This window comes from Ptychodera flava, chromosome 10, assembly GCF_041260155.1.
Source record: "Ptychodera flava strain L36383 chromosome 10, AS_Pfla_20210202, whole genome shotgun sequence".
Taxonomy (NCBI): domain Eukaryota; kingdom Metazoa; phylum Hemichordata; class Enteropneusta; family Ptychoderidae; genus Ptychodera; species Ptychodera flava.
In genome coordinates this window covers 31,228,293-31,255,660 of record NC_091937.1, presented here as the reverse complement: position 1 = coordinate 31,255,660, position 27,368 = coordinate 31,228,293, and the positions used below count along the sequence as shown (strand labels likewise).

General features: G+C 38.2%; 1 protein-coding gene across 4 annotated transcripts in view; it reads left to right on the top strand.

The window, feature by feature from the left end:
* LOC139142504 (neuronal acetylcholine receptor subunit alpha-10-like) overlaps positions 1-27,368 on the top strand; it is a 96,603-nt gene that overhangs the window by 65,308 nt on the left and 3,927 nt on the right. For 2 of the 4 annotated variants that reach the window (XM_070712458.1, XM_070712460.1), the window contains exons 2-6: positions 12,046-12,182; positions 16,319-16,363; positions 16,933-17,042; positions 23,727-24,277; positions 25,004-27,190. In XM_070712458.1, coding sequence (XP_070568559.1) covers positions 12,046-12,182; positions 16,319-16,363; positions 16,933-17,042; positions 23,727-24,277; positions 25,004-25,614 — 1,454 coding nt within the window. In that variant the 3' untranslated portion in view covers positions 25,615-27,190. Of the gene's footprint in view, positions 1-12,045; positions 12,183-16,318; positions 16,364-16,932; positions 17,043-23,726; positions 24,278-25,003; positions 27,191-27,368 lie in introns of those variants that run through there. The other 2 variants (XM_070712459.1, XM_070712457.1) reach the window with 1 other exon arrangement.

The following is a 27,368-nucleotide window of genomic DNA, read 5'->3' as shown; positions in this document are numbered from 1 at the left end:
AATACATGTTTCATATTCGTTTCTTCGTCATCGCGTGTTTGCCTGCACATCACTCTAACTCTATCGTTTTTGAGATTTCCACGACACGAATTTTGTACATAATGCGCAGATAATCATTTTTTTTGTCGCACGCCACATTTTTTGTTGGATCCTGGCAGAAAATCAAATCAGGATAACCATTATATGAATTATTCATTTTGGCCTTATTTTTCCCGGTTAAGGTAGAATGCGCCTCGGGGACAGATATTCGGAGCCTCAAACTTTTACAATTCTTTTCTGATCTATCACTTGTGGGGGCTCAGTTAAAAGCTCTCGGAATAACTAAAATTTTAACCGTCTTAGTTTTGTAAAAATCAAAAGTTTCATTTTTCCTTACATAGTTAGCACGAAGATGGCGTCCAGTTAGTACCAATATTTGCAAGGTGACTCCGGACTTTTATTCTTGATTTGATAACAGTATGGTTGAAAGTTTCCATTAGAAATGTTGGGCAAAGTTTACTCTAAGTCTTTAATGTTCGAGGCACATATTTCCGCAATAAGAGAGCACATTGTCACTGACTTCGTGATTGCAGGAAATGATATTTGCTCTCTTTCGTCAAGGATTCTGCACCTTTCGTTAAATTTGTTTCCTAACGTTTGTCAGATGGTACACGTCTCGACTTCAGCGAAGCGTTAATCGAAATTGAAGATGTGATTTTGCAAATATTTGTTCTCCTCGAATAAATATACAGTTTGGAAATAATTTTCTCAATAAAGGCCACGCCGGTCGAAGTTCAAATTAAAACTGACTGTCAATCACTCAAGGATAACGTTGTTTGCCCGTATGCAAATTACGCGCATGTGCATAGGTCGCTTTTGATGAATAATTTTGCAAGTGTATGGGGTCTAAAAGATTGAAGTGGTGATAAACCCAACAAAAGTCATGCCTGACAGCAAAATGAAGGCTCATCAATATTAGAAACAGACGAAATTAACGATTGAAAATCTTGTTGCTGTCACAGGAGGCAGCATCAAGCCCTTCTCTCAGACTTTGTACGCCGAATCATCGAGTTGAAACTCCACTGACGAATTCTAAACAAAATTCTTTTGTGGAGTAGAGTAGAACATTTAATCTTTGGTGGGGCATTCAATGCGATAACATATGAACACGTCACAGCGAAAATCAACTGAATTGGCTGTTGTCAAAATAAATATTCGTCCACTAGCAATATGAAATAGTGACAATTAAAAAAGTATTCCATGTTGCGTGTTAAATGTAAACAAAATATTGCACAGTTTGGAGTTTAAACAATAAACAGTGTGTATAAAGTGATTAGGCTCCAAAATTAAAGCTTTGTTTCTCATTCTAGGTCTCTCACAATAATAATATTTCTCACTTAACAGATATTATTACTTTATGCTCGAAAGTAATGAACGCTCTGCTTTACCATCGGATGGCACCTGTATACTTATATATATATATATATATATATATATATATATATATATATATATATATATATATATATATATATATATATATATATATATATATATATATATATATATATATATATATATTCACTGTCCAGAACCACACAGCATAGCGCACTGCCAGAGTTTTTGGGGGTTTGTATTTAATTCTTCCTAGCGAAAGCGAAAAATAAAGCGAACGCGGATGGTCAAGATTGACGCGCTCGAGGATTCGAAACGACTCGTTTCCCCCTTATTTGGCTCAACTCTTGTAAATCCCTGAACGGTTTCTTCCGAGGGTGGAGCGCATGAATACGTTGTCATGGACTCGGTAATGTTTCCTTTTTGCAAAGTGAAATGTCAACAGTGTGGAATAAGCTAAAAGTCAACACTGCAAAAAATAGCTTCCTGTAGTGTGTTTGCTGTCCCCTTATGAGTACATCCACTTGATCCGCCGTTTTCAGCACGACCAAGATCTGCTGTCTCTGGCGTCTGTAAGTCTCGTATGCTTGCATATGGCACTTAGGCATATATAATAGACTTTTTTCCTAAAATTTCAAAGTTACGCACTACACAATCCTCACAAGAAAGACATCTTTCGTCATAACCTTTGTTTGCATTTTGCGATGTGTCGTAAGTTAGATACTCCTTTTTTCGTCTTCCCACATTTGAAAGTTTTGTGTTTCGCTTGTGAAGTCGGTCGAATACTGCCATCTGAAGTTTTAGGCAGCATATTGTACACGCCGAGCGCGAGAATTTCTTTACGCGCGAAATCTCAAACCAATCACCTTTTACTTCCTCGTGTCGTATACGTCACGCGCTCATTTACCAGTTTAGTTTTTATGGGACACTTTATAAAAGTCTTCTTATCACGACAAATGTAAAATTTATTACCCTTAAAACAGTGTCTTTCTGGCTTTGCTTCATTCATTTTGAAATAATCATTCTTTTTGGATAAAGATAATTTTCGTGCGTCAAATGAGTTGTTGCATGCACGAAAATGCAATTTTCTCAACAGTCAATTCAACTCATACATGATTCGTCAGAATATTCTATGGAGGAAGATGTCACCCTACCAAGTATTCTGTAAAATTAAAGCCAAACCAATATGAAAATTTTCACGCTTAGTTTTCTGGCGACAATCTATTGCGGGATTTCTAAAGGCACAGGTCAGAGAATGTAGATATCGTATGCTAGCAGCAACTTGCTGGTGTGGAAAACGTCTCGTGAGTTTTCAGTGATTGAGCTGAAAAAACCACAAGTTTTTACGGGCATTGTCGTTGTACGGCACTCCCAGGGTTTGTTCCAACATAGACCCCTAGAGAAAAATGAGGGTCTATGGTTCAAAATAGTCGTAAAATGACCGTTTAGTCGTACCACAGAATTATTCATAATTTCTTTGCTTTCCTAAAGTATTTTTCTATCTGAAATTGCTCACAGAATAGCGATAACGTTTTCAATAAACGCGTCGTTTGTACCACTTGGAAAAGCTTGTGTTTCCTTGACATCGGGAAAGCACAGTTTTAAAGCAGCAAGAAGGACAGGAAAGATGGCATCTAGGCATTCTTGTTCATTTCACACCTCGCAAGCACACACACTTTTCATATCTTAGGGGCTGTGGATATATAAAATATACGCACGGTAACGAAACTAGGTGCGTCTGTCCTCAACTCCCTCCCCTATGTAAACGAAAGTTTGGAAGTGCGAAAATCCAACCAAGCCATTCTGTATCTGCAACTAACAATCGGTGATTAAGTCGCTATGAGATCACGCATACGCTAACGACCGCCCCCTCCCCCCGCATACCACCTCTAAAATCAATCTCTGTAAAGTGCCAACTCAACAATGACGCAACCCATAGAATGAAATGAAAAAGTGTATCCAAAATGATTGTTAAGTTATTTCGCTCGTGCACTGATTCACATGTATGTCAAAAGAATGCTTGTGTAGCGCCGGTGCTGTACTGGTGTGGTACACGCCGAACAATTTAGCGCGATACTTTGCGATACAGAAAAATGTGTAGCGAGATGTTGCTTGCGCACGGTAATCGAAATAAAGCCAAACTCACTCCCCCTAAACATAGCAGTTTGGTTTACCGTGCGTGTGTTTTAATTATCTACGGCCTCTTAATGTTAATGGTCATCAAAGTATGTTTACAACGATTCAGAATGGGAGAACTAATGAGACAAAGAAAATTTGCACTTTACAACACGAACTAGTGGTCGGGCCTGGAACATGTATACTTATATTTGTTGCCATCGTTATAATAAGTACACACAATCTTGGGTTTCTGACAGCCAAATGTTAGAGTGATTACTTAGAAGCCCGTGAACTCGATGTGTGTGCAAAGGCTAAATACAAAACTATCGATTTTATTTACCACTATAATGTACCAGGATGGCGCTGTCTGTATTTGTGTGTTGAAGATACCAGGAACGCGCATGCCTATACGCAAAAGTGCTGATATCGTGAGCGTCACTGGAACATTTGGCTTATTATTGCTAAAAGGGTAAATTATACATATCTACCCGTCCTTTGAAAAATTATCCTTGTTTGTCGGTTCTCTTTCTGACCAGAAAACACTGGCTTAAGTGGAGGTGGTCGTTGGAACTGCGCCCCCTGTTCGGATGGGGCAAATACGACCAATTTAATCACTATATCCAAGGTACACTGGCAATTGATGAAAGTTATAAAATGTTTGTCATAATTTATATAGTGTAATTTAATGTTGCAGCTATGTTGATGTGATGCATCTAGATATCATACATCAATTTGTTTTTTGAACAAGAAAGTCACACAGGCGCAGTTCCGACGACCTCCTTCCCTTTACTACATTTCTTCAGCAGAAATAAAAACAATGTACATCGGTATAGCCACATTATAGCTGGAAAACCTGATAGCAAATATGCCAAAACTGCTTCAGTTACAGTAAAAGATAAGTGCGACTGCTAAGTATAATCTGTGCTGTCGACACGGAAAGACTAGATACCGCTGATTTTCCCTCGTTTCTGCCTTGGACATGTTGAGATGACAGGGGCATTAGTGGGCTGAGACCTGCGCAAATTCAGTGCATTAAACGCGCGCGCAGTCCCGGTTAAGATCCGCTGAATGGTTACAGATGCCAGCTTTCATACTCTCCCCAATGTCAAGTATGATTATCAGCACAGTGTCACCAAACCGCATCTTCTCGTCCATTAGTGCACCGGTACTCCCATTAGAGCGTCTCCGCAATCTGGTGTCACATGCATTGATCTATCTCAACGGCAAAGTGGAAAGCTTGACCCCCTCAAGGGAAAAACAGGGAACTATTTTCTTCGCCGGATGGGTTTTTTGCCCTATCAGACCTTTCACGCAGCTGCGACTCGATATCTTGAATTCCGCCGGGGCTTGAGAGACTGAAATGTTTGTTAAACGCCGCTTTGCCGTTCGGGATAATGTCACGATTCTGCCCTTAGCGCCGGATCAGATTTCGACCCACTTCAGCGCAAATGCACCGAAAAGCAGTCGTCGATGTCCTTTGTCTTCCAATATATCCAATATATATAAGCTTATTATTTCGTCATTCCTGAAGTCTTGCCTTCATCTCAATACAGAGTGTACAACATATTAAGCAGTTGGATCGACCGGAAAATCGTCTACACAAGCATTTTGGTTGAAATACCAGCAACATCCCCACCAAAGAATTCAACAAAACAAAGCACCGTACCAAATTAATATGAGGTTATTAGCCTTTGTGAAATCGAATTTTGAAAATCTAATTTAAATGTTCCCTGTTTTCGCGCCAATACGTGAACGTAGAATTGTGTGAGCTGCGAGACTATTTTCACGAAAAACGTGAACGTCAACCTGTGAGCTTGCATAATAATTGACGTAAGACGGAAAGATGGCAGTATGTTTTTCTGAATACTCTGTTGTTTCAAGTGGTCAAAGCGGCAGTCGTGACTGAGCAGACGATAAAATTTGCCCTCTCCGTGTTCGCGTGAAGAGTTTATTTATCAGCACACAAGTTGACCGCTACGGTGGTCGTGACTTGGCATATACATATATGACATGAAATGAGTCGCCGGAGGAAAATACCTTTTCAGTGTCGTTATCAAACAAGCAGTCGAGACGAGCACTTTGATTTCCCGCGCTACAATGAACCTCAGACATGTTACAACCAAATCCTTGTATTGTGATTCATGTTCGAGAATTAGCTTTTGATAAAAATGGACCAATTGAAGGACTTACAGCTACGTGTCATGCAGATCTCCCCCACGGGCACCCTGTCATTAAAAGGGGAAGTCGATGACGAGGGGACATTACCGGGCAATAATACGAGACAGCTGCAATTGGGGGAACGGAATTAATAACATTGTAATTAATTAATGAATTGATCCCCGGTGGGTTGCAATCGGCATATTGCTACTTGTAAAATATTGATCGTTGACTGTCATCTGTACCGACCTGAACAATCTCGACTCACTGCTCGAACGTTAGGGAAGAAACGGCCTTGATTACGTCACGTTTCGAGTATCGGATAGTGGCGAACGCCGACGTCCTGGGGAGGTACAGAGACGGGATCTAGTTTTATAATAACGTGTCATTTTTCAGGCTTGTAAAATATAATATGTATTACATTTCAAATATACTTTATGGATGTCATGACACTTTAATGGACTGTTAACAAGTTCCATCTGTTAAGTCGTAAATCGCGCTTGTTACGTTCGGTAATTATACCACTCCTCAGCATATTTCTGTTTGTCGCTCGTTAATAATGAATCCAAACTGTGCGTTCAGCTTTATACTGATATCTTAGTTCACATTATATTTTCTGCACGTTTAAGGGTCTTACAAAAAAGATTACATCAATCTTCCAATCATACATTGTCTTTATTTGTTCGGTGGTATTCCTTCATTCCTCTGTCGTATGGGTTATACCCCGTTTCATATTTTCAAAAACTACCATGCAGTAAGTTGTTCAGCAACGTTACGCTTTGGTTTTTGGACGTCTTTGACATAGCAAGCACCTCGGACACACATATGCGGACAATCGCATTTTTGCGTCTATTTTCTGCTCTACCACTTCAAGCTGCGGGATTCATTTAAAGCTCTAGGAGTAAAAATTATTTCACTATCTTAATTTTTTAGTCGAAATTTTCATTTTTCCCATAGAGCTAACGAAGGGTGGCGGCCATTTTGAATTTCAAATAACGGTAAATATTTCGTAATTGCTTTTTCTACTACCAGACTTTGCAACGTGACCCCTGTTTTTTATTATTTACTAAGTAAGAGAAGAGTTGAAAGTCACGCGAAAGTTTGAACAGAAGTTAAGTCTTTCACTTTCGAGGCGCATACTTCCTTACATTGAATACATATTTTTGATCTTCATAAAGTTCGTAACTTCGTCTTTCCAAGGTTGCTATAACTCCTCAGACTTTCAAAGATGACACGGTTCAAAAGCCTAAGAGCTGAGAACGTATGAGATGTCACATATAACACGTCACGGGGTTCATACAAGAAGTTAAGGGTCTTTCTTAGAATGTTGCATCAAAATATGATACTATTACCACACAAATGAAGTGAGATTTCGCTCATAAGTGAAGCAGTCACTTCAATGGATTGGTTTGAAGACATTTTCACGGGTTCAGTACACTGTGTTATCAGTACACTGAATCATTGCAGACACCTGGCACCACTCGCTCATTCAAGCGATACAAAAGACCTATCCAGACATTAGAAATACGATTTTCTCAATGATAGAATAGTTCTATTATTTAGTATTTGATCACAACATTTGTATCAACATCAGATTTTTATACTTACTTTTTTTGTTACACGAATCGAAGACCCCTGATTATTATTGTCGCCGCCATATTTTGCAAACATTTACATAAATATGCAAATTTTCGGTGAGGCAATCTGCAGCTTACAATTTCCTACAGCAAATGCTAAGTTTTAAACTAGTCTTATCTATAGAACGGTTTCCTAATGGAATTTTATAAACAAAATCACGGTTGAAGTGACCGCAAATGATAAATAATTAAACACGCCTGGGTGTACTGAGGGAGATTTAGACAAGACATTTGTTTAGTAGTTTGTGCTACTCTGTCACCCCAAGCGTGTCGCGAGAGCAGGTGCATTGCTCGGCTTCTGGACAATTTCAATGGCTCAAGTAAGGAGGTTTATTTCTAACCGTCTGCTGCTACACTTGAATATTGAGTACCAGGTACATTAGTCCCGTCGCGCTTGCCTAAACAAGTCCCATTTGGCAGATGGAGAGACCGCTTGAACGTTGTCCCGCTATCAGGTCTGATAATGAAGGTCGCTAAAATGCGGGAAAAATCCATCATCAAGCGTGCCTCCGTTGTTTCTCTGAAACTGTTTAAACGGTTTGAAAACAAATGTATTTTCAATTATCGAGTTGGGCACTTGAAGTCGATTTTTATTCGGCATACAAGTACATTAAACCTGACACGTAGAAAATCTTACTTCATTCTGATCCACTGTCTTGCGTTTCAACAGGGAAATTCTGCATTCATTTCCAAAAATTTGAGTTTAGTCATGTTGTAAGGAGCTAATATCTCCGGGGAAGCAGACTGTGAGGCTTAACGATTGCAATGACTCAACCTTAAACGGATCAACGATTTAATGAAAATGACTGATCAGATGTGGTTTCCTTTAATCAAGTGTTTATTAACCACGATCGAGATGTTTACAACAGAAGCTATCCCGTTGTCGAGTTCCCGCGCTTCCAATTATGACCGAGTCACATTTAATCGCTCTGAAGTGAGTGTAGTCTGCTCGTCTCAACACGTCCAATCAACAACGGTTACGCACTCTCGTCTGGTCCCGTGTGCCAACGCGTCCAATCAACTAAGAGATACCGACTCTCGTCTCGTCTCTGGCGTGATTACGTTTTTCACGCTCAATGCTCATATAATCGTTAGCTGTTGGGCACTTCTAGCCAAATACTTTCGAATAAGCTGCCGATAAAAAAAATCCTAACAAGATGTCAATTTAGCTGGATTGAATTACATCTGCGTGAAAGGAAGACGCTCGTGGGCTTTCGTTAATGGAATGAGGCCGTGACGAAGAAACACATAGTCTGGAAAATTTCGTGAACGTCAACGTATATAACTTTACTGATTCAATTTTTCAGTAATCAGTGCGGTAATTATCCGGGTTATTGCAAACCTTGAGGCAAGGATGACACAGACATTCCCTTGCGCAAGGAATGTTACGTTTGCGAGGATCTTTCAAACTGTCCAAAAAGGTTGCGGATAAAATAATCGAAAGGCCGTCACCTTTGCAGGTTTTGAAGCCAAGTTCAATGGTTAGAGCATGACTTAGCTTAACAACCGATGTTTATCCTGAAAATGATTTGAGAATCCTTCGTAATTATTTTGCATAAACCAGTTTCCCGGAAACGCTACATGTTCATATATGTGTCTGGCGAATTCCAAATAGATAGAAATATACAATCACTGTCAAAAGCTTCTTCATAAAACAAAATGCTATAGATGCATATAAGCAAAATCGAGGTGTCTAAATATCTTTCCATAGCTTTATATAGCTATTAATTTGCCAGTGAGATTTTTTTGTACGAAAATATGATGTACTTCTAACGGAAATTAAGCATTTTGACATATCATTCCCGCCTTAAATCTCACCCAAAAATCCTCGTTTCTTCCCGGTTGGAAACACGCTCCAACCTTGTCCAGCGCGTTTCATTGCTGTCTTCAGGGCCATGTTACATAATAACCTGGCTGAGAAATGCTCAGAAAGCGCCATGTCAGCACGGTCCCTCTAACACGAACCATTCTGTCTGTAGCTACAACTTTTGATGTGCAGCATTTTAGTTTTCAATATGCTGATCTAAAAATCAGGTTTTAGCTCGACAACACAGCGAACAAGGTTACAGTCACAATACCGACGACGAAGACACACACACACATAGAGAATATAAATATATATATATATATATATATATATATATATATATATATATATATATACACACACACATACATACTAACATACATTAAAATTATAATGTATAACTCATGTGTGTTCACAGGTAAAAAGAGAGGATATATATATATATATATATATATATATATATATATATATATATATATATATATATATATATATATATATATATATATATATAGTACATATAAATACATACACTAACTAACACACATAACAATTATATGTTTTTGACGGGTACAAAGCTGAATTTTTAACCATCGACATAAAAATGTCTAAATTACACTTGAACTTGGTCAAATACGCATTCCTCCGTATGCCAATCCTATGTTTTAAAGAGTGAAAAATACTGAATGTTTCGTTGTTTTGACATTTACTCTATTATTGTTTTTATTCTCCTGCCTTCAAGTATCGCTGGTGATGCTGAAATCTCCGAGAAAAAAATCAGTTTAGTGAATCTGTAATGTATGTAACTTGCAACAAAAAGACTTGGAGCGCGGCGTAGCATGTATATTTCATGAGTGAACATACGTTCCGCGTGAATTCATGGAATGATTGCCTGCCCTCGTCGCTGTTCGTACAAGAAATGAAAAAGAGCAACACTGTCGTCTCGTAAATTATAGAAAATTGTTGTGAAATGATAACCCTAATACGCCATTTAAATATGTAGAAGGTTCCATTCTTTCGACTTCAATGGATAGTCCTTGGTTACGTAGCAACTGTTATCAAGGTATATGCTTATTATTCACGGACGCTGCTGAAAAGACACTAATATCATATTTTTCTACTTTTTTAGGAAGTGTACGTGCCTAGAAACTAAAACACTTGCTCAGACTTTCCATAAGAAAACATTTAACTAGTCTCTTTCAAAATCAAGAATAAAATTTAGGATTCACAGCGCAAACTGCGGTACTAGAGAAACAAATTACCTGAAATTTTTCAAATTCAAAATGGCCACCACCCGTGTATTTAGTCTGGGGGGAAAATGAATTTCGATTAACACAAAATGAGAACAAGTTGAAACTTTTCCTCACTCCAAGAGCTTCAAAATGAGGCCAAACAAGTGGAAGATTATAAATGTGTTTTAAAAATCTTAGAGTCCGAATATGTACCCCCGAGGCGCATTGCACTTTAAAGGTATACTGTCACCTGTTCCAATTTTGCCACAGTTACCATGCAAAGCGAAAATCTAACCTATCACATATTTTAAGCGGGTGGCCGTTTTTAAAAACAGCGCCCTCACATGGGCATTTTGAATACCAAGGAACCATATATGGGCATATTTAGATTACAGGTGACTGTATATCTTTAAGCCTGGCAAAAGTAAACTTGAGTTTCAAGTGTGGATATAAGCAACAATTGCATGCCGGGAAGATATGCACCACAGCGCACGCGGCAAAGACAATTGAAAAACGACGCCCCTTTGTGAACCCTGTCGTAAAAACAACTTATTTTGAATATGATTTAGTATACAGTCAAATGTTTCAAAAAACGGTACCCCCGTGTGAGTTATATATATTAAAGGTCTGCAGTTTGAGGTTCTGGATCAGTCTGTTCCCTAAAATTGTAAGATACATCATACTTTAAACGATGGAGCATAAGTAACGACTGCACCATAAAACAACCCCAAAGCACTTAAATGGTATCCCAAACCATACAATAAATTTTCCTGGGTACTAACCTCAAATTGATAAGATCATTGTTATGCATGAAACAGATCACATGATTTAAGAGTTGTGGTTAGAGTTAGGTGACGTCTTATTCAGCGCGCTGATTAATACGTAACGTACCTCCTCGACGACGGGCCTAAATCCCGACAGAAATAGTATATTTCAGGATCTGCACAGCGAAGTTCCGCGCTATTCCATCAAATGCGGCATTCATCATTTCCCCCGGAAAGCAACTTTTTTGCGGAGTGTGTGTTTTTAATCATGATGATTTGTAGAACGCAAAGCGTACGGGTAACAGATTTGTTTCCGAGAGAATGGCTCGGACAACAGATAACTCGCAGGTGTCCTCTAGCAAGTCCATAATGACATTAAACAGGGTCAGATACAGGACAGTAAACATTCCATCAAACGCCGTCAATAGTTGTATCAGCTCTTATTTTCCTCGCTTCAATATATCTTTACATTTTGGCTGTTCCTCTTTCAATGATTTTAAGTTGTCGGAACTTTCCAACTTGAACTTAACTGTAACTTGAACGTTACTGGTTGTAAGGTCCCAAAACCATTTTCACGGAAAATTTGAGTCTTCAGTTTTCCTCAAAAAATTGTTCTCTCTCTCTCTCTCTCTCTCTCCTCTCTCTCTCTCTCTCTCTCTCTCTCTCTCTCTCTCTCTCTCTCTCTCTCTCTCTCTCTCTCTCTCTCTTTTTTCTTTAAAATAAAATCATTGTGAACACCTTAAATAAAAAATTCTAAAGAAACGATTTTATATAAAAGAAATTTCAAATTTGTTCTTAAAACGTCAATCACAGCATCAATAATAGATGATATTATAATATACACATATAATATATATATATATATATATATATATATATATATATATATATATATATATATATATATATATATATATATATATTAAAGTTTCAGGGTTTTTTTTTATTTCTTTCAGTGTCTGCAATCGGTAGTGAACAGAAGCTATTCAATGATCTCTTCAGGTTTTACAACAAGAAAGTTCGTCCGGTCAAGAATTTCTCTCATCCTATCTGGGTGACCTTTGACATGGCACTGAACCAGATAGCTGATATGGTAAGTTGAGAAATGTTGATTCTGACAATTGCGATAGCCCAAGGCTATGATATAGTAGCGGATAATGATAAGCGGGCTTTGTGGTAGAATGCGCCGTTTGGACAGATTTTCGGGCTCTCAATTATTTTCAATAATTTTCTGGTCAACCACTTTCGAGGGCCCGTGTGTAAGAAAATTTTTCACCGTCTTAGTTTCTCGAAAATCAAAAATCGGATTTTCTTCCATGGAGTTAGCACGCTGATGGCGGCCATTTTGAATTTCATATATCGGTAAATGTTAGGTAATTTGTTTCTCTGGTACAAACTTTGGACGATGAGCCTTTACTTTCATGCTTGATTTGTTAAGATAATGGTTGAAAGTTTCATAGGGGAAATTTGAGCAAAAGTTTACATATGCCACTTTCGAGGCGCGTACTTCCTTAAGGGGAATGGTACCAGCAATAAACGTAACGTAATAATAATGTGCACTGAAAAACGTGACAAAGTAGATGGTACAAACGATATGCATCAAAAGACGTCAGACGTCTGATTCCGACAAGAAATACTGATGCCGATTCGCATTTTCGATCGATGTTTTCTTCAATTTCACGGACGACAGGGGATTGCCAAAGTCTCAGGACTCAATCCTGATCATACGGTAGCGCAGACGACGTAAGTCAGGTGTTCGGAAATGTAATAACTTTTACGGCTCATCGATGCAGAAAGATGGATCAGATAAGCGAGTCGATTCACATCCCTGATAGGCGTGTGCCCGGGATATATATTTTCCAGAGGTCTAACCGCTGAATCTGAAATGAGCTCTCGTACTTTTCGAGAAGGAATGGGCAAAATCAGATCGAGATTTTAATGAGATTTTTGTTTCTCATTATCCACCGCAACGATGAGTCAAGCGAACGAGTGACATTTCAGAGAGCGGAATCTGAAAATCCATCAACGTTTCCGTGACGCAAACGCAAAACGCACGGTATAACTAAACAAATCATTAGGCCCTGGGAACGGACAAAAGTTTGGGATCACGTTGCCAGGTATCAGCTTTTGTTGACGTCGAGCATTTAAAGAAAAGGAAATTACATCATTATCATAAATACCTCCCTGGAAAACATGATTGAAAAACTGAAATCCTTCCATCGCTTGCCGCCGCGCTCTTAATAGATTTTGTAGTTCGATCATGATAGAATCGTTACTTCCTTTTGCGGAATATTACATCAGCAGCATCACAGGGGGAGAGAGAGAAAGAAAGAGAGAGAGTGACAGATAGACAGACAGACAGACAGACAGACAGACAGACTCACAGATCTGCCCAGTTATCTTTTTTCTGCCATTTCCTAACAATTTTGTTACTACATACATGTATAGCCTAAGATTTCACCATTGTACGCCTTGTACTCAACTTGACTACCAAATTGTGGAGGGACGTTTTCACTTTTTCTCATAAGCTGTTGTCAGATTATAATTAAGCTGTATGTATTACTAACGTCCTAACGTCTCCTGTTACCCCAAAAGTAAGTCTCGCAGGTAAACAATTTAATACAAGAAGGTCCATTGGCGATGCACTTGAGAAGTATTCATGAGGCCGAGGCGAACATAATACTTATATTTTTAATTGTATGCATCTTTTCAGTTGGAAACATTTTCGTAAATTGAGCCCCACAAAAAAGTTTACGTTTGTTTTGTTTCAACGATCACAATGTCAAATCACCTGGTGCAATAAAGTAACAAAGCTCGCTGGCGCGGAAACTGTACGTGTTCCAGCGAGATGTCGAATTTGATTCAGTTGTTTTACCTCCTTCACGCCATTCTATCATTGGAGGAACGAAATCAATGAAACACGACAAGTCCATCGAACATGGGCTGTCGAGCGTGATATTAGGTAAGGAACTTCCCGCCAAAACGCTGTAGACAGTCGATATTTTTTCCCCTTCTTTGGCTTTCTGTCTTCCGCGGTCACTGATTGCGTTGCCAGGAGAAATCATTTCGAAAAGGTTCATTTTTAAATGATAATGCCCTGGACTCATCGATGTATGAATGTTTGACCCCTCGGGGTCGCGCAAAGTATACCACCGGTCGACATTAATCAATGTTTCGAGGAATGTAGAGGGAGCGCGTTAATTCAACTTCCGTGCGTTTGCACCGCTTGGTTTGCTCTCGGGGCAATGTAATCATTTGCTGCGCTCGATGATTTCCTAAAGGGCACATGCGCGGCAGGCTTTTATGCGAACTACTTATCTATAATTATTTTCGTGGCGAATGTATTTTTGTGATTCAGACTATAATTTCGTGTTCACGTTGCAAGACATTGAGTAATGAGGTAACAATAATTTGTGTACTAATAATTGAGCTATCCCTTAAAGGGCATTCGGTTAATCACATTCTCAATTACGCAGGAGAAGAAAGACGGGACAATAGGAGTTGATTGAACTCAATTGTCCTTACTTTTTTAATTAGCCATCAATAGATACTTAAAATGCTTCATTTATTGCATGCTGACATATACTATTAATAACGGCCCCTCGTCGCGGACAATTGAGACGCAAGGACCGCCAAATGAAATTAGCCGTACATCGAACGCGTTCGAAGCATAGGCAACATATACGACTCGTAAAGACAAAGCCTATTTCGAGAAAAAAAAATAGCCGTTTCCCGCTCACCAGTATCACAAAATACTGTAGAGGATCCCTCGGGCTGAAAGAGTAAAAATCATCAGAGAACCGCATGCGGTGATTTTTTCATTAGTTGTACGAATAGTTACGAAGCGACACCGGAAGCTGTATATTACATGTTATGTCAGAAATAAATGATTTGCTCGGTTTCCGGTAACGGCTATTCATTTATCATTTGGATATGCGCGCTGCAGGGTTTTTTGGTACTGACATTTTAATGTCGCCAGCTGGTAGACGTTTTGTCGCTTTAAGCGCCTCCAAAGTGAAAGTCTTAAACTTTTGCTCAGACTTTCCTTCAGGAATCTTTCAACAATTCACTTTCAAGTTCAAGAATAAAAATCGGGGGGGGGGGGTCACCGTGCAAATCTTGCCACTAGAGGAACAAATAACTCAAGATTTACCGATGTTTAAAATTCAAAATGGCCGCCATCCCTGTATTAACTATATGGAGAAAAATAGAAATTTCGAATTTCGGAAAACTAAGCCGGTGAAAAATTTTCTTACAGCAAGAGCTTTAAAATGAACCCCACAAGTGGTATATCGGAAAAGAATTGTGAAAGTTTGAGAGTCCGAATATCTGTCCCGAGCATACCTTAAACAATTCTGACTAGAAAAAACATAAAGAGGCGGTCTTCTGTCAGTTCGAGTCATGTTTACTTTACAGATGTCACAACGGATTAGTCTTTAAATTCCCGCTTTGTAGTGTAACTATTAAAAAATCAAAATTCCAATTGATTCGTGGCGATCCATAGTTTGTTTTAGTTTGCATGGATGTTTGAGCTTGTTTGGCTTTGTTTTCATGTTTATTGTAGTGATCAGTATTCAGACAATTGTCACTGTGATCGAATCTTGAAAAAGCGTTCTTTTTTGCGTACATGTAAATTCTCACATCAACTAAGCACGCATTTGGGCTTCTCACTCTCGCGTTGTCCATTAACCTCTTCTGCAGATTCATTCATTATTAACCGACACACTGATATCAGCCTGAGTCTTGCGTCAAGCCATGCATGCAGTACATGTAACCTTTAATCTCATATTTGATCGATTCGATGTGACATAACACGAGAAAAAACAAGCAGAACTGTAAAATTGTTTCAACAGCGTCAAGCCCTTTGATTACTTTAGCCATTTCTCTCGTCTATATCGAAAAGTCTCTATCTGTGCATCTCGTTCCGTCAAATATTTGACGCTGGATCACTTTACGCGGAACGTTTTTTTATAATGTTTATTTTATATCATAACTGCAACATATGGGAACATTTTGAGTCAGCGCGTCGAGAATGTGAGCATCGTCTTGATTCAACTCGAAATACGAAAACTTTTAATTACGAGCCGTTGTGCCGCCAACAATTTCCCCAAAGTGGCATTCTTAACTTCGTCGTACCTTTATATTGAGAAAGAATGCTTTAGGGCGGGACCATAGCAGACTTACATTTCAATAACTTTGCTTCTTTGCTATGCTTGCTTTGTGTTGCAGGATGAAAGAAATCAAGTATTGAAAACAAACATATGGACAACTGAGGTACGTACATATGCTCCGATGACTTTTGACCTCTTTTGACACGAGGGAATGTTCTCTTATTACAACCCCACACATGCATACATACATACATACGTAATACATACGTACATAACATAACATACATACATACATACATACATACATACATACATACATACATACATACATACATACATACATACATACATACATACATACATACATACATACATACATACTTGCCTCCTGCTCCTAGGGTCATGTTGGGGTAGTTCGTTTTTTCTTTATGAACTTTAGTTACCCTCTATTTGCACAATTAATCAAAACTTAATGGTTTGTCTCAGTAGATATGAATACTTGAAATTCATACTAGGATAAATGACAGTGATTAATTATATCTACAAAGGGATAAATGATATTGTAAATAGTTCCTCAATTCTAATAATGCCGAATGTTATACTACAGAAAAAAGTTGAAACAGCCACCTCTTTAACATCGCCCAGACTATAATTTAGTAAAGAAATCGCAGATATCCATGGTGACCGTTTCCCCGGAGACCAATATCAAGTAGTTGATTTACCCTCTTTCAGACCTGGATGGACGAAATGATGCGATGGAACCCCCTGGAGTACGATGGAATCGACCAAATTCGAATCCCGTCCTCTGACCTGTGGATGCCGGATATCACTTTATACAACAAGTAAGTACACTTCTTTCACTCAGCACTGTAAAAGAAAATTCTTTTTCCTCTGTCCGACCATTGAAAACATGGCAGTGAAAACCAACCTCTCCCGGTTCCCGCGTCGATAGTTCGCGTGCTGCACAAGATACTCGCCCAAATGAATGCCAATATCCTGAATGTATCAAGATAATTTCGTTCTGAGATTTTCCACAACGACATTAAACTTTAACATTTCTGAAGGGTTCCCCGTTAAGTACCATTATTACCACCGTGGCAGGTTATGAAATAGCTGAAGTAGTACCTAATTCAGCTTTATGAATAATTCACTTCTAGACATTATATCATTGTTTAATTTTCTGAAAAAAGGTTATCGTTCCCAAGGGTAAAAAGGGGTCAAATCTCGAATTCTCGGTTAAAGATTTTAATACGTTTTGCACAGCTAGGAGAATGACCGCCTCGTGTGGCTTGGCATTTCAAAGTAGCGTATTTTCTAATGGAAGGTTTATTGGTCTGTTTATCGATCATGTAATAGACAAACTCGTGTTCGTCTAATAAATGTAACACGCAGTGTTCGTCATTCGTACCTGACTGGAAAGACGACAAGAACCGGACGACATCTATAATGGACGTCTGGTGGTTGCAATTCTGGCTGATTCTGGTTCAATTTACAACCATACAAGCTCGTAAAATCAACAATAATACCAACACAAGAACAAAATGCAAATTCCCAATGACTCATAAACTTTGCACTCCAATATATTCTGGAATGCAACGGGATAATTTGATGGTTGTAAGCTGTGTTTTAGCTTTAGTGTAAGTTCCATACATCACTTTACTGTTTTCGGCTCTTGTGCTTGTATGAACACCGACTCCACTCTTAAAATTGGCGATTTCCACTTTTGTGATGAAAATTGGCCAATCGCTTCTTAGAAAAGTTCTTCGAATATAATTTTGATGACATTACAAGATAACTGAAGAAAAGTTGTTATTTGACTTACGTAGGGAGAAGCATGAGGGAGGCGAATGTATTTAATCTCGGAAATGAAAGTTTTATTTGCCGTGTTGTGTCTTAGCTTGATGCAGCTTGCGGGATAGTGTGAATTTTTGCAGGGGCGAAAGAGAAACGCCGGCAGCAGCTGACAGGAGGAAAGATAAGCAAAATATCCGATGAAAAATCACTTTCTTCGCAAACTAATAAAGAGCTGCGTGTTCCGAGCGGTCAGATCTCAAAGAGATGCTGTGCTACGCGGTGCTTCGGGAGTAGCAAAATGGCTTGGTTTCATTTTGTGAGCCAGTAAACTGAAATTTTGGTAGATTGTTAAGTAATAATTTCACAATTTGAAAAAAAAAGTTATGAACACCTACGGTCGCTTTGATTCGCTAATTATAAGAATAATATTTATTCAATTGCTGTTGTTTCCATGCGGGGTATCCGCAACTTGCTATAATACCAGTGGCTGACAATGTGGTTAGCTTGAAAGTCGGAGTTTCCCAGCCTGCGCAAAATGTATGTCTTCTCATTCTTGTTATGAAAGCAATGTGTTAACATGCTTGTAACGATATGTTGTTCATAGTTTATTCAGATAAGTGGTTTGACCAGTTCACTAATTTCACCAGCCTTGAAACCAAACGCAAAATATGTAATCAAAGTATAGCTACATCCCGCAAAAGATATATCGCTACAAAGACAACATATGTTAATCTGCATACAGTTTCAAAGACCAATAAAAAAAACTCTATGTTCATGACGGTCGTCATGCGCTCATGGTATACAGTCATTTAGGAAAAATGTTAGATGTGATGTTTTAAAAATACATTTATCTTGGCATACATATACGTCCAATAGGCGTTAATGCTTGCAATCTTCTCGATCCAACAAATTCCCTGAAAGGCAATGAATCATATGACGCTCGCGTGTTGTTACATACACTTCAATGGCGTAAATCATAAGATTAAACATTTTACGATCCTGTTTGCGTGTGACATTGTCCTATTTTGCCCTACTTAAACAGTCGTAAAATCTATCCAGCTTCACAATAAATGCAGACATTCATGCATTCATAAATGCACACATAGATACATAGATACAGAGATACTAACACAGATACACAGATAGATGATAGAAAGATACACACACATGCACACATACACACATACACACATACATACATACATACATACATACATACATACATACATACATACATACATACATACATACATACATACATACATACATACATACATACATACATACATACATACATACATACATGAAGACATAAAAAAATGCACGTGTTATGGGTTTTATATTATTCTCCCATGATATATTTATATCAACAACACGTACTCTATCTAGTCAGTAAAGTGATTGATACCCGTGATGTATTCTGAAAAGAAGTCCCTTAAGTGTAGCATGCATTTTAAACCTTGGTAACACGTGTCATTCCCGTGAGCCTGATTATGTTAGTAGTCCATGGTGAGTGCATCACATCTTGGGCTGATAGCAATTGTGCACAAGACCTATTTGGAACTCGACGTTTATTTTGTCTATTCCGTGTGTTTTTGATCACCGATTTTTACATCATGAGGTAGCCAGACATAAACCTTTGACAGCTTTCACCCATTCCTACTACACCGGTGGGATATACGTAGTCTTGCATTCAGTGTTTGACAAACCTTGTTTCCGCGATACAAGATTATTTACGGTTGCTGTGAGGTGAGTTAGCATGGCGCCAAATAACCAAGTGTCGTAGGCCTGGTTTCCTGGATAACATGCACTAAATTTTGGTACTATACTCATATAATCTCATTTCACTTGGTTTTTTGAATTTAATTTAAAACACGCCGTGTATTCGGGGTTTTTTTTGTTCTTTTATTTCTTCAATGAAATGAAAAGTGTCAGGTTTGGCGATGGCGCCCTATCGTAAAATACGATGATCTCCGTATTGTAGAAAATACGACAGGGTCTACTTAGCTAATTGTCCATATTGTCTTCTAGTTGTTATCAAATAAATATGCCTTTGCTTCAAGTGCTAAATGAAGAATGCAGACACTTTTGAATCACTACAAAGTCGTGTTTCTCTGGGGCGACTTAAAAAACGTGCTTTTGTCGCAGAAGAACAGTGAGATTAAACGCTGCAGTTATTTTATACAAATAAAATCTATATATTGCTTATATATATATATATATATATATATATATATATATATATATATATATATATATATATATATATATATATATATACATACATTCATTGTATCCATAATATATAACTCATAAGATATATAACTCATATATGACTCAATTTTGTGTACCTTAATATATCAGTATATATATATATATATATATATATATATATATATATATATATATATATATATATATATATATATATATATGCATATTTACAATGTAAGGAGCTCCTTTTGGTGTAAGTAAAGAAGGAAGAAAACCCTTGTTCATGTAGCAACTCATTTAAAGTAGCCCGCCACTGGTCTGAAAGAAAATTTCATTTGTTTGGTCTTATCTCATAGTCACGAATCAAGTGAGACAGAAAAGTCTAAAGTGACTTTCAAGGACACAATGGCATAATTATAGATTGTTCTTCCATGTTTTCAATTTTTCTCTGAGTTTTGGGTTGATATTTTATGTTTTGTTCTTGTGGTTATTTTCAGAAAAAATGCATGATGTTTCATAACCATTATTTCACCATACTTACAAGCATTGCTACCGTCATCATTATCATAATCATCGTCATCGTCAGCAGCATCGCAGCTCGTTTTTTCGGTGCATCTCCTCCAAACTAGGTTTACCATTTTTGCATGTGTTCTCCTTCATACATGTACTTTTACCAATACCTGATGAACACAGCACGGTGGCTGCAAGAAAAATGCCCATCCCTGACCTTTTTCTCTCATTTCCCACAACATATCTGATATTAAGCCAAGCTTAGATCACAGATTTAGTCGCCAACCGTTTTTCTCTCTCAAATCTCAGAGAATGATACTAACCGACTCGGCACTTTTTATGTCATGTAAACGCTTAAGCAAACTTAATGAATCGGCGAGGAATATTTTTCCCCGAATTCCCAAACGATGTAGATTTCGTCACTCGGCAATGAAATAGGTAAGGGTTAAATTCAATATGTAATTTTGTCACCCTCTTAATTTTTTTTCTGTCTTTTCCATTTAATTGCATGTTAATTGCGACTGCATTACCCGATTGCAATATTTTTAACGTGCTCCATGCATAGCATGTAACCCTGTACTTAGCCTTGCACATTACTAAGTTGTGGTTCCATTTAAACTTAATTCATTTGAGTTTTCATATAATTTCAAACATTTTAACTTACCTATTACTCTCACATTTTTTAAATTTTTCTGACAATGCCTCAATTACAAAATTCTGTATTTTTACTGCAAAGAGCATGCCATTGCGTTATTTTGACCAATTTTGTGTGCCGTTTTTTCGCGATTATAATGTATAAGTGGCCATTTTTATCACAGCATTTCATAGTTTTTTTGTCACTTTACATTTTCATGATTGATAAGCAAGAACATAGGCATATGATAGAAATAGCAAAACTAAAAGCATCTGCTGTGATTTCTATTTGTTGTATTTTCTGGCTTATTTTTTTTCTTTTTGCTCTTCTTTAATCATATCACTGCCCTCCTATATTGAGGAGAGGGATGTTTCCTTGTTAAATTATAATACAATTTTCACCGTGACTTACGAATTCGAAACTATAGAAAATAGAAAAGAGGTTCCCTTACCCAACATGCATTGTATGTCCTGATCTTTAACGTTGCTAAATGTTAATCGGGTGCCATTTGGATCCTTTCAGGGTTTAAAATCGATTTGGGTTAAATTAGTATTGAAGGTCTCAAGATTTGAAAAACAGTCTCTTCAAGTGTTTCCTCTATATAGTGACTTTATCCATCGGCCTCAGACAAATCAAAGTTGTCGGAGCTTCTTCTATCTTGATGGTTGATGACAACATTACTTCTATTGAGTTCTAGTGGCGTAAAACAGAACTTAAAACTGCCCTCAACGTATACATTTCAATGCACTTGATTAACAATATCCCTTCTACAAATATTAACGAAGAAAAATGTGAGGAATATGGACTCCTGTTATCCATTTACCATGATGTATTCATCTCATCATTACATTTGTATTGCCTCTGTCGAAACCTTTACTGACGTTGATGTTTACACATTCAGATGCGTAGACGAGATCACCTTCTGTGAAGAGGTTTCAATCGCAAGTAGTTTACAGCATAGATTCAATATTTGTTTAGCCATCATAAAAAGAAATGCCGAAGTTTCGCTTCAGCACACAAAGTTCTCTCCATCTTTGTTATCATCGAAGTATGAATTGCAGGGGAGCAAAATGAAACATACCTTTCAGGTTTAATAAATGGGTGAACCTCGCATCCATGTGTGTTTACGGGGGATTTGAACAGGATGATAACGAAGATCATATACACTGATAGACAAACAATGTGAGTGATATTAACTGCAGAAAAACAATTAATAATATCCCAAAATAGATGTTTGTCATACTGAGCCAGTCTAGTCGGTCAAAGACCGGCAGACAGTAAAGGTCCCCGATATTTCTCGTACACTCGACACAAAGGAATTTGAAACACGCAAGTTTTGAAAACATATAGCAGCCATCTGGTCCCAAAGCAAGGTTCTAAAGAAATAGACGACATCGCAAAACAGCATACTGAAGGCAGCACCAGGACCTATAATTAGCGCCAACGTGATTTGTTTAAACTTTTTATGTCCTTTTGATTTACCCCTTTCCTTTAAAACTTGTAAAGCCCTTGTTCAAAGCGGAAAGCTTCGAAGAGAGGGATTTGTTTATTCGATTATTATATTTTGGACATTACAAAATCTAATGAAAAAGGTTCTGTCGAAATCAAATAATTGTTCTGGTCGCATAATCCACTACACGTTCCTTGTCCAATCGTATGACATCACACGTAATCCCAGCAGCGGCTGAAAACGCGTTACAACAAAACACTTGCTGACTTGTATGGTTCGAGCGCTTAATACTGGTTGTCCGGTTTTGCTTGTAGATATTTAGACGCTATTGTTTTCAGAGTGGTTTTTACCGAGAATTGAGAGCTATCTTAGAAAGCAAGTCTCGTCTAGTTTCGCAAGTATGTAATTTTCCTCACGGTGAATAAACATTGTACTTCAATAACGCAACTCTCTATCCTTGTTAGCAGGTCCTTCTTCTTTGCACAGCGTTTTGAACAGTCTATATCTTATACCATACCTTTTTACACAATCGTTAACATAACATATCAGTATTACTATGCCACGTCAATTTCAAATGGATGCTTACACAACCTCCATTAATTTGTGCACCCGCCCTTTAAATCAGTGTCTCAACAAGAAATTGGTATTCAATACTCTGAGTGCGGAGATTTCAAATAAGTATTTGTTGTTCGTTTGTTTTCCCTTTTAAATTATGACCATAATCTACCTCATCAGCAACTTTATTCACTCTGTTTTGTCAGCGTGTAAAATCCTCTGGCCTGGCAATAATCCTCAAAAAAGTAACATTTACCCACCTATGTTACTTTTATGATCTGACATTTTTTTCCGGAGGCAGACATACGAACGAGGAACGACTCAAGGGCTTTTTGATTCACGTGCTTTTTATTTTTTGTATCTTTACAGTGCAGACACTGTTGATTACTCAAAAGAAAACGAGTCTTCAGCGAACTGCGTGGTGAACGCAACGGGCGGTGTGTTCTACAAGTCCAAGCCAACGATTTTAAAAAGCACGTGCCAGGTGTACGTGAAGTATTTCCCGTTTGATGTACAGATGTGCAAGATGAAGTTCGGCTCTTGGGCCTACGACAGCCAACAGGTGAACATGATTCAGGTTAGAGCGACGCCTGACCTCCAGTACTTCATCCACAACGAGCAATGGAACCTGGAGTTCGCCAAGGCGCGACGCCATATTACCTTTTACGAATGCTGCCCAGAAAGGTACCCGGATATTTCTTTCTACGTGTGTATCAGACGGAAACCGCTGTACTACATCTACAACCTGATCATTCCCTGTGTCCTGCTCTGTGCTCTGTCATTCCTCGGGTTCTTCATGCCATACAACGTCGGTGTGGTCAAGGCGTCGCTAAGCGTCACACTCATCCTCTCGCTGACGGTGTTCCTCCTTCTGGTGGCCGAGATGATGCCTAGAACGTCGAAGGAAATACCCCTCATTGGTAAGCAAGCCAACTTTGAACTCTCATATGTTACATGCATACAATGCGAAATCCCAGGCACTTGGCTATGCAACATAGATCATGAGTCATTATAATAAGGCCTGCATATATTTCTTAATCTATAAAACGATGCTTATACTTTGAATCAGTTGCATTTTTCGAACGCCGCAGACTTTAATGCCTCAATTAATGCCTTAATTAATGCCTCAATTAATGTGAAATGTGAAGAAATCTCTATCAGTTTTGTTTGCTTACGTTTATTTATAAGTACGATCTTTTATCTTTTTGTATTTACTGTCTGCTTATTGGCCGAGACTGCACAGTAATATCTTCGAAAGTTTTTACCTTTCTGCCGTACGAAACGGATTGGCGCCATTTTACTAGACTTGCTAATAGTCTGTGGCCTTATTCTGTCTCCATAAACTTTATTATTTTGATAGAAGTACTTTGAAATAGTAGGGTGATCGCCAAATCAAAGTAGTTTGCACGTTTACACTTGAGCGAGATACAAAATGAGAGCTTAGCCAGCGAAAGCAGTATAATGATTCTGGCACATTTAGACAACTGATTTTCGATTCCTGATCTTTATTGAAGCATCCGGAAACACAAAGAATGTAGTGGATTAGTCTGATTTCGAAATGAAAAATTTTTTAAAGGCACCATTATATTCAGTGGTTTATCATCTGAGCGATCCTAATCTTGTGTATGTGTTCTTTCGCTGTCTAGGTCAGTACTACTTGGCGGCCATGTCTCTGATATCTGTTTCGACGGCCATGAACGTGGCAGTGCTCAACGTCAACGTCTGCAAGAGGGAGGTGCCGGTGTGGATCAAAGTGGCGGTTATGAAATACCTTGCAGCAGCGATGTGCATGAGAGGGAGCACATGCAGACAGGGCAAGGCCATGCCTGCGTCGTCAGACATCGTCGGCTATCGCCGGGCCCGCACGAATGACGCCCCTTACGACAGCCACGGCCTCAGAGACGCCCGCTACAGCCTTAGGTCGACGACGGGGCGACAATCGTCGATCCACAGCTACCATGACAGTATGAGCGAGGACACAGACTCGCAGTTTTCCAAAGTGGAGAACAGTGTGTCGGAAATATTCAAGCATCTGAAGACCGTGCAGAGGAAGTACGATCGAAAAAGCGCCCTCAGGGACGAGTGGGTGAAGGTGGCCACCATTTTGGATAAGACCTTGATGTTTTTCTTTATCTTGGCAACGATTATAACGTCGATGTCGTTGCTTCTCCAGAATCCAGGGGACGCTAAGAAGCTGTGCGACAGAATGATAGATATAGATGAATCGTTTTATGGCGAACACACAGAACTGGTGTAAACTGCTCAGTTTACTGGACTCACAGACGGTCAAACAACCCACAAGTTTTGCTATATCATATCCACAATTTAAAAAGGCAGCGTTATAAAGGTGACAATTATGGCAAAACACCTTCATATCAAAATCGGAAAACTAACAATCAATAGAATATAGCATCAGCAGTATCAATTCAAACACCCCGGATGATATCTGAGTGCTGGCGTAATCACGTATTGCTTTAATACAGCAAAATGACTAAAACTATCTATTTTGGTATTTTTCTAGAAAGTCGGAATAATTATGTTTTATCTGCCCCTATTCCATACGTGTACATAGTTTGATGTATTACTCCCTCGTAAGCAATGGTATTTCAATAGTAATAAGGGCAACGAATGTGTATTTTTCATCAACTAAATATTAAATTTGGTCAAAGCTGTTATGAAAACTTAATTTAGCACATTTCAAGAAATAAATTTATCTTATTAATGGTTGCTTTCAAGTCATCGTTATACATTTAAGCGCCCGCTTCTGTTTACATGTATGTAATTTTAATTTACGCGTATGTAAATTATAAACATGAATAGAGATTAATGCTTTGCAGTGTACCTGATTAAATACAATGCATCATACCAGCGTTCAGTTATTAGTAGTATGCTACTATTTAGCAGTTTTTCAGCCATTCATATACGACCGACGCGTCTATCATGGTAATTCTTGAACAGACCTTTTTAACGGTGACCAGAATGATGACTCTGTGACCCTTGAAGTCACATAAATTTAAAGAGCCCATGCAAGCATCCATGGCAGCGATTTATCACAATTCTATAACCATTTCGTCTTCCCCAATTCTAGATAAACATTTACGGGAAAGAACGAGCACAAGTTTAAGCGCCATTCGTGCGATGTGACCGTCATATATAGATTCTTAGTCTATTTTCAATCATTTCGCATAGAACAGAAAAAAAACGCCGTCCAGGACACTTTGAACAACACTAGACCTCAGCTGCCACATCCTTAACCAATGAAGATTATGCATGTGTTACATTACAAATGCGCAATTTACTGAGGACTGGAATAAAATGGCAGACAACTTGTGAATAGGGTGGCAACTTCTCATGACCTTTTACCTTGAGGTTTTGAATATAGAGTTTCAAATATTTATCCTTGAACAAAATTTCAAATGAATGCCATTATGAAAGTTTTCCTATGATAAGATTGAGTATTTTGCTCAACTGTGTGGGTTGTTATAATTTCACGACACACTGCTTTCCTTTAAATATGTACAATTTCACAACAGACGGAAACATACTTTTTATCTTCCTCTTACTGCAGATGTTTAGTTTGAAGAGAAAGGCACGATTATTAATGAATGTCTTTTTTGCAAGTTTCCTTTTACAGCGATGTTGTTCTGGCCTGTTCTATTTCCTTACTGATAAGGACTTAGGATTTAGTCTAAACGTTGAGACAATGAACAGACAATCCTTTCTTTTTACTTAGTCTGATGTGTACGTCCCATATACTTTGGATAGCAAAATATGTATAATGAAGTGATCAGTCGAAATCATAGGAAAGGCAATAAAGAGATGTTGCAAATGAACCTCGACTTCTCTATGTCTAGCTTCTTGTCTGTGTCAAGTTTGAGCTATTTCTATGCTTATGGGCTGTTCAATATCAGAAGTTAATGGATTGACCGTGCTCGCATAAATTAGCTTGTATTTACAAGCATTTAAATATTCACCAGTGGCTCGAAAAAGACAAAAGTCATACATATAAAT